Source organism: Abramis brama (assembly GCF_963993115.1).
Source record: "Abramis brama genome assembly, chromosome: 16".
NCBI lineage: Eukaryota > Metazoa > Chordata > Actinopteri > Cypriniformes > Leuciscidae > Abramis > Abramis brama.
Genome location: NC_139978.1, coordinates 36,874,113 through 36,883,079, shown reverse-complemented (window position 1 = coordinate 36,883,079; position 8,967 = coordinate 36,874,113). Strand labels below are relative to the sequence as shown.

The 8,967-nt window shown below is 40.9% G+C and overlaps 1 protein-coding gene across 1 annotated transcript; it reads left to right on the top strand.

The window, feature by feature from the left end:
* Positions 1-284: 284 nt before the first annotated feature.
* On the top strand, positions 285-8,773 carry LOC311098536 (polyunsaturated fatty acid 5-lipoxygenase-like; the record flags this gene model as incomplete). Its single annotated transcript, XM_084138769.1, has 14 exons — positions 285-434; positions 1,131-1,329; positions 1,411-1,492; positions 1,874-1,996; positions 2,171-2,277; positions 2,452-2,624; positions 2,734-2,880; positions 3,003-3,212; positions 4,491-4,577; positions 4,824-4,993; positions 6,420-6,544; positions 8,173-8,273; positions 8,347-8,517; positions 8,594-8,773. 14 exons carry the CDS (start codon positions 285-287, stop codon positions 8,771-8,773), a joined length of 2,025 nt encoding a protein of 674 aa, XP_083994895.1.
* Positions 8,774-8,967: the final 194 nt, after the last annotated feature.

Sequence of the window (8,967 nt, the reverse complement as noted above, 5' to 3'; positions counted from 1 at the left end):
TAGTGAACTTTCCCTGACTTGAGTCAGGAGTGAAGAGGAGGGAGCAGGAAAAGGGGGATGCATGGCTCTTTCTTTGAGATTTTCTCACCAGATTAGTGAGTTCTGTTGTTTTACTGACGGGATCTCATGTTATGTCTTAGCTTATGTTATGTAAGCTTGCAATCCTGTCTTACAATAGACCCCACCCCAATACCAAGTGCAAGTCAAGAAATTAATTTGACATAACTTCATATAAAAGCCTCAGGTGTGAGAGTCAGTTGCACTTGTCTTCCCATCTGAGGACAATGTTCACGTACACAGTCTCTGTCAGCACTGGGAAACAGGAGTTTGCTGGGACAAATGATTACGTTTACCTGACGCTGATCGGCACGGAGGGATGCAGTGATCGGACTCTGCTGGACAAATCCTTCTTTGGTCGTTTTGCAAGGGGAATGGTAAGAATGTTTTTTCCCCCTCACAATCTAAAATTAAATAAAACATAATAAATAGTAAAGGTTTGTCACTATTTAAACATGCAGTTATTTGATTTATTGATTGATATCTCATGATTTGCAGACATATTTTATCACTCTCATTTATCTGTGGGTGTCGTCAAAAACGTTGTTTCCTCACAAAAATTTGAGAAAATCACAGTCTCTATAATTAAAGATAACTGTTGTTTAAAGTTTCTCCAAAGTGCAATGCAGTAACAACACTTTTTCTTTCAATGCTTCCACAAATTTCTTCAGTTGTCCAGTTTATTCACAGCAATATAAAGCCCTCTGACAGATAATCTAATTTAACCTACATGTTTGTTGAAAATGTGTTTCATTAAAAAAAAAATATATATATATATATATATTATAATATGTCACAAAATACCTTGTGGAATTAATTAAAACTAAAGCATCCTGACAGTGAAAACTGGGGTGGTATTTTTGATTCATCTGACATGATTTGTCTCTTCCCCAATTAAACCCTCTTTATTTTTCACACATAACCTGTGTGATTGAGTTATGTCCGGTAGTGGCCTGTTTCACCTACTATATGTTTTCATCGGCCCTCGTAACAGAAGGGCCCTCCGTTGTGCTTGAAACGGGCCACTGAATTGCAAAGGCTCTGGTTGTGTCTAACAGAAGCTGTCGTTAAAGGTGATGCTCATCGACATCAGTGTGAAGGAGACGCTGGGAGACATCGTGATGGTGAAGCTTGAGAAGAAGAAATTCTTGCTCAAGGATCAGTGGTACTGTCGAGACATCAGTGTGACGTCTCCCTCTGGAGATCGCTTCGACTTCCCCTGTTATCGCTGGATAGAAAATGAAAAGGCAGTGGTTCTTCGAGAAGGCAAGGGTGAGTCCTATCCCGACTCTGATCACTATCCAGTCCTGAATCAAGCACGTCCCAAAAACTGTAATTTATGTGTTCCTTTAGCTCGATTGCCTCAGGATGATAAAACCAGTTTGCTAAATGATCACAGACGTACAGAACTGGAATCCAGACAACAACTGTTCAGGTTTGAGGACACGTTACAATCCTAGACAACAATCAATCATTTGGTGGTATAAATGTTTTTTTTTTATTTCCCTCCAGATGAATCATTTGGCAGGTTTTTTTAATTTTTAATTTTTTACAGTTTATATTTACAGTTTAAAGTGCTTACACTTATACTTGTCACTGTGACACCCGTCTTGGACTTTGTTTTGCCTTCTGTGTTTGTGCACCATGTGTTTTATTGTTATCCGTCTTCGTCTTCCTGGTTTTCCTGAACGTGCCTCACGCAGCCCAATCGTGACAATACTGTCATTCCACTTATACTAGGGGGGAAAACTTTGTGTATCACCAAATATAATTCTTGGTCCAATAACTGAAAGATTAATGTTGCCTATTCTTGAAGGTGGAAGGAGTGGCACCCTGGTTTCCCCATGAGCATAGATGCCAACTTCAGCTCTGACCTTCCTCTGGACATTCAGTTTGAAGCTGACAAAACTGCGGACTTCTCTTTTAATTACTTTAAAGCGTAGGTTACACAGTTTATTTTCATCCCCTTTGCATCTATACCTAACAAATATGCATGTTATTGATTTCCTGAAACAGTTTGACTGCTTAATCAGGAGAAACAAGTGTAGCTTAAACTGAACCAGACATTGAGAATCTGATTATGAGCATTCAGCTGTATTCTTATCTCTTTCAGGATCAAGAATCTTGGTCTTAACAAACTTAAGAGTTTGTTCCAGTCGTCTTGGAAAGAAATTGCAGATTTTCAAGAAATATTTATGATAATCAAGGACCCTGTGTCAGGTTTGAAATTCCTTAGTTAAAGAATATATATTTTCTTTTTCTCTAATACAAAAACAAGTTGTCCACTGTGAGTAAATTGTACATTTTGCAAATTATTGGAATTAAAAAATAAACCGGCTGAGACACACATTGTTTGCATTCCCCTGAACTCACTGGCATTATTTCCTCTGACAGAATATGTGATGCAGAACTGGAAAGAGGACTTCATGTTTGGCTATCAGTTCTTAAACGGCTGCAATCCTGTGATGATCAGGAAGTGCACGAGTCTTCCAGACGGGTTCGCAGTCACGCAGGAGATGGTGAAAGACTCTCTGGATCGAGGTCTCACACTACAGGAGGAGTTAAAGGTCAGGAGATAATGCTTGGTCCTCAGTGGTGTAGACAGGACAGTTGAGTGGTCAATTCTGGATGTGAATGAAGAATGAGATTTTCACTCTAAACGCCTCTCTATTACAGGAGGGAAACATCTACATCGCAGACTATGCGATCCTGGAGGGAGTGCGAGCCAATGCCACCGACCCGAACACCCAGCAATATTTGTCTGCTCCCTTCTGCCTTCTGTACAAGAACAGCCAGAATGAAATCATGCCGATCGCTATTCAGGTGCCTGTAGAAATCATTTGGTGAAATTACTTCAAAATAACTTTGTTTTGAAGTAATAATAAGTAACAAATAACTGTGTTTGGAGTTTTTACTAAATATTCTGTTGGTTTACTTGATCTCAGCTCAGTCGTCAGACTCCTGCTGGGGGGGCGAACACTGTGTTTCTCCCGAGCGATGATCGCTACGACTGGATGCTAGCCAAGATGTGGGTGAAATCCTCCGACTTTAATGTACACCAGGTGGTCACACACCTTCTCAGGACACACCTGACATCTGAGGTTTTTGCCATTGCCATGTACAGACAGCTCGCTGCAGTCCATCCAGTGTACAAGGTAGCCATCCTTTAATGCTTTCACTGCTATGAGATTTAATGTAGTTGTTCAGATTCAGAGAATGCCAAAGAAAAGGCGGCGGTTTGGTGGATATGGAGTATAGATGATGGGCTACAGGTTCTGAGAAGGGGAACCAGACACTGCGTCATGAAGTTGATGGTGAACGCCATCAGCGTGACCGGTGTGACAAACGTTGCAATTCTATTGGCCAACGACAGTCCATGATGTCACAAGTGGAGCGCCTGTAAAAGGGCATCTGTAATAGATGTCATCAACACTTTTGTCTGAAGGAAACATGCATGCGCAACCTAGACGTTCCCATTTTTTGCCCCTTGACATAGCGCTTTTTAGGGATCATCTTGCCAACGGAAGAGTTCTACAACCCTTGATATTACCACTACTTCCAGAGGGAGAATGCAATCCTCAACCTGATCAGTTGGGATGCAAACACGAGAGAGGCATAATGTAATTCCCAAAGACTCTCGCCATCAAAACTCAACCCCTAGAGAGACCGCAGAGTAAGAGCTACTTAAGCAGTTGTTTAGGGGAGACCGCTCACACCCTGCTTGAGCAAATATACTTTTCCAGGGTTCAGAAAGAGTCCATTTACTCCTTTAAATCCAAGAGTGCTTGGGCTCTACTTAAAGACCCCACTGTACCAGCAGCTTAACCCTACCTAAATAAAAATACTCTACCGAAGACCTGCTATCGGCTCAATTTTTTCTTTTTTCAGCATTAGACCGTAGAATGCGACAGATAACAAAGAGGGACACCCGTCATTATCAACTAGAACATTATCAGTTTCTATAATTCAATGTTAGGCTGCATAGATCAGGTCAGCCGGAACCAGGAACACCTCCCATAAACCCTGATGTACTCGTTACATCATAAGAAGAATGGCGTCTACGCTAATATTAGTCTCTCTGCCGCCTTCAAGCGCTAAACAAACAAAATGGCTCATGAAGACAAAAACCTGATGACGTGTATTACAGACGCCCTTTTAAACTGACGGGTGCTCATAGGCCAATCAAATTGGTGTGTTTGTCACACGTGCTTCAGACACCCGTGCCGTTAACTCCATGACACAATGTCGAAGTTCTACTTTGAAAGGGAACTGACAAAGTATCTCAAGACTATGACATGAAACTCATATTTTCCTGTTTCAGAATTACTTCTAAATTCTTATTGGACGAAGTGTGTTCGAAGTGTGCTGTTGTACAGTACACCTGTACGCTGTAAAGTTACTGCTTTATTGCAGCCTTTATGTTCTCCTCACAGTTGCTGATACGTCATGTCCGTTACACCATTGCCATCAACACTGCGGCTCGAGAGAAACTCATCTGTGAATCTGGGCTTTTTGACAAGGTATCTTGAACCCTGAATAAACACTTCCCTTTAAAAAAACACAGTTTTTCTTTTCATGTTTATTCCTGGTTCTTTCTCATGACTTTGAGGTCTGAAGAGTCTTAACCCGTCTTTGACTTGATATTCAGTCCTCTTGCTGTCGGCTCTGGCTTCAGTTTTGTAGACTTCTCTGCACTTCTCTAAAGAAGTGTCTACAAAATTGTAGTCTGAGACTCAAACATTCACTCGTGTCCTTGTGTTTCAAAGGCTAATGCCACTGGAGGAACTGCAATTGTGGAAGTGATTCAAAAGGCCATGAAGACTTTAACCTATAAGTCCCTGTGCTTCCCTGAGGCCATAAAAGCTCGAGGAGTGGAAGATCTGCCCAACTACTACTACAGAGACGACGGCATGATGGTCTGGGAGGCCGTCAAAAGGTACTTGATAATATACACAAAAATTAGGGGTGTAATGGTTCAAATTACTCACGGTTTCTGTACGGTTTGGTATGTGCTTGTATTGTAATAAATAAGCTTTATTTACACCTAATAGAATCGCCAATAACTAGGGCACAATCAACAGGATTCTCAGTGGGTGTTTCACTGAGAGGGGAGAATCTGTTTGATGTTGTAATCGATGTATGATGTTTTTTTGTCCCGCGTCTACAGCGCCTCACCCAGTTGCCCCGCTGCACGGCCTCTACTTCAGCCGGAACCGAACAGTGTACAGAGTTCACTAAGCTAGTCGCATCCAAAGCAGTATCTAAAGCCCTTGCACTCTTACTATCCTCGATTAAAGTTTGGATGCGTGTCTCTAGTTCTGAAATCTTCCCCGTCAGCTTTACTATCTCCCTGCATTTATCACATGTAAATCCTGTGCTGACAGAGAAGGATATCCTGAACATGTTGCATGAGGTGCAAGTAACAATACGAGGAGAAGATGACATGACTCACCGTGTTTGTTGACTGATCCTACTCACCTAAGTTGTTTGATGGACTCGTAAAAGGCGTGAGCGCGCGCGAGAAAAATAAATAAATAAAGAGCGCGCGGATGGCATGCTAACAGGCTAGCGAATTACTGCCGTGTTGTGCTAGCAATAACGATTTAGTTTGAAGCTAGCTATGTCAGGTTAATGTGTGATGTTGAGTAAGTTATATTTAGCAGTATAAACAACAAGGAATGATAGTAAATAATGATTCAAAACAGGAAGATATACAAAGCTTTTCAGACGCACACCAACGCAAACAGCAGCAGAAGCAACGAGGCAGACAGGAGCAATCAAATAGCAATCCTAATCGAATAGCAATCCAAAAGAACAAATGATCAAACTATAAATATAGATGAATCCTTATCAAAGTTACAAAAGTTATTCAGCCAAGAGCAGTGTGGGTTTTTCCCCTTATTTTCTTGCTGTTTGATTAACATTAAAAACACAGACACCAGCAGGAATATATTAGGCTGCTGTCACTTTAAGACATAATGCATGGATCAATATACTGATACTGTACACATGCGCTGCCTTTCTCGACTGTTCACTTAAGACATAAACGACTATGTTTACTAGGATACTCGCTAAGATGGGCATTTTAATCATTTTGTGTGAATTTGTCCGTTCAAGCGCAAGAAGACATGAAAGAGAGCTGACGCATCGTCAGATTTGAGATTAACCGCGGTGAAAATGCGTAATGAACCGTGGATGGGGAACGGTTCAGTTAGTTTTTTTTTTATTACTGAAAACCATTACATCCCTAGTTCAAATGCTAATAGTGAGAATGAAAAATAAAGAACAAATTAGTAAAGCATTTGAGTCCAAGGTATATTTTTCCATTTGCTGATTCATCATTTAACTTGATCTTCCTCCAGTTTTGTTTCTGATGTGGTGAAGATCTGCTATGGCAGTGACGAGACGGTTCAGGAAGACAAGGAGATTCAAGCATTTGTTCAGGATGTTTGCTTCTCTGGTCTGAAGAATTGTCCGAAGAATTGTGGTGAGTACAGGATCATTTAACTAAAATGTAAATGTGTGAGTGTTTTTACCTCACCAACCCTGCGAGAAGTCACTGGTTCAAATCCCGGACGAGCCCCCAGTTCTCACATGTCTTCCCAGTCTATGGAGGGCGTAACAAGGGAAATTATGAACAAAAAGATAAATAAAAAAAACTTCAGGCAATCAAGAGCTCTCCTCTCCTGTTCCAGCACTCCACAAAAAAATAAATAATATAAAAAGAACAAAATTCATACCTTACTTCCTCTCTAACCAAAAGAAAACAACTAATTATGTTTCAAACCATTGATTCGGAGCGCATATCAAACTGCCAGAGTCGCATGATTTCAGTAAACGAGGCTTTGTTACATCGTAACAGTTTCAAAATGTTTCAGAATTTCAATGGTTTGCCACAAGAGGGAGATGATTTATGCGAAACCATTATTTTTTACCTGATATCAGATCCGTTTTATACATTTGTAGACATTTAATGACACAAAGGAAGAGTTGTAGTTAAAATGTCTTACTGGTCTGATTAACCAAGCTCTCCATTTAAAAAACAAGCCCTACAATTTAATAAAATAACATATTACAGACGCACTTCATATTTAGTGGCATTAGATGTTTTGCTAATTGCATTCAATAGGTTACTCCTTCAATAAAACATTTGCAGTTGGTTTGTAAAAGGTGTTCTTATGCATGTTTGAGTTTGCTGCATTTACACTGCTTTGACCAGCAGGGGTCACCAGCCGTTTCGAAACAGTGAATCATGTTGTGAAGCAATTGGTTCAACTGAATTTCTCACAGGAGAAAACATGGATTTAAAATGGCATTCATACTGCTTCCAAAAGAACAAATAAATTGTAAACCGTTTCATCTTAAAGCCCTCCTTAAAGGAACACTGTGTAGGAATTTCTCCCATCTAGCGGTGAAAATTGTATTTTGCATTCAAACGAATAGTGCTCTCTAGTGCCTCGCTTTTTCAAATGCGCGTTGCAACTACGGTAGCCGTTATGTACCAAGAAGCAACTGTTATGCTGCCTATATAATGAATTACACAACCAAGCAATGAAGAAAAGCTTGTAATTTAGACTGTAACACTGACTTACTGTCGAGAAGAAAGCAGTCCCTTTCAAAGTCTTTCTCCTTCATTAGCTCTTTCCACCTGGGAAAAGCTATCCCGATATTTACCCTAGTTTTTTGGAGACAAAAAGGCTTCTTTAAACTTTGATTGGAGGAAACAGAGGAAACGGCAGTGGATGGTAACTAGACTCGGCTGGTCTCCATTGAGCTTTGTATTGAGAAGGCGGCGAGCAAAACACCAAAATGTTTCACATAAAATAAAAAAAAATACATAAAATTAAAGTAATTCACCCTTTGATTTTGATTGATAGGCGATCTGATCAGTCATAATGTCGAATTTCCATTTAGTCAGGAATACAAACCAGACATGAGAGTTAGCAGATTAATGTCGGTGGACTTGAACTTGAAAAATGGTGTATTGACCATTGAATGTCTTTGTGAACGGTCAATTACGCCCTGGGATGTAACAATGTTTGTATGCTAGCATATGCATTGTTTACATCACTCTTAAATGCATGCATGTGGTAAACCTGTAGCCAATGTTCACAGAGTTCCCGGATTCCCTGAACACTCGGGAGCATCTGGTCGAGTTCCTGACTGTTGTGATCTTCACAGCTTCAGCACAACACGCTGCAGTCAACTTTGGACAGGTGCGTTTACACACACTCTTCAGGATGATTATGTGATCTCACTCTTCTGATATCTGTGTGTCCTGTGTTCCAGTACGACTGGTTCTCCTGGGTCCCCAACAGTCCTTCCACCATGCGGAAGCCCCCTCCCGCTCAGAAGGGCCAGGTGGATATGAAGTACATCATGGAGAGTCTGCCGGACCGCGGACGTTCCTCTTGGCATCTAGGAGCAGTTTGGGCCCTCAGTCAATTCCAGGACAACGAGGTTTGACTGATTCTTCAGAACTAGTTTGCAATAATCCGTTGATGCGTTGTTTTGATTGTGTGCAAATCTTCTCCAGCTGTTTCTAGGCGAGTATCCAGATATGTACTTCACTGAACAACCGGTCATGGACGCCGCTAAGACTTTCCGCAAGAAATTAGCTGAAGTGACCAACATCATCAAGAGCCGAAATGAGAATTTGCAAGTGCCGTACTGGTATCTGTCTCCAGACCGAATCCCCAACAGTGTGGCCGTCTGAGAGAACATCACTGCGGGAAACTAGCAAACCCCGTTTGCAGCGATTTTAGCCATTATAAAGAGAAAAGGCAACGTAACTGGGCTATTTCACAACCAACAAAATAACTGCTACAGTAACTGCAAGGACTTTATTGAAAATGCTAATCTGGATGAAAATAATACAGTTACATATATACTATGAAATGAATGTCTACA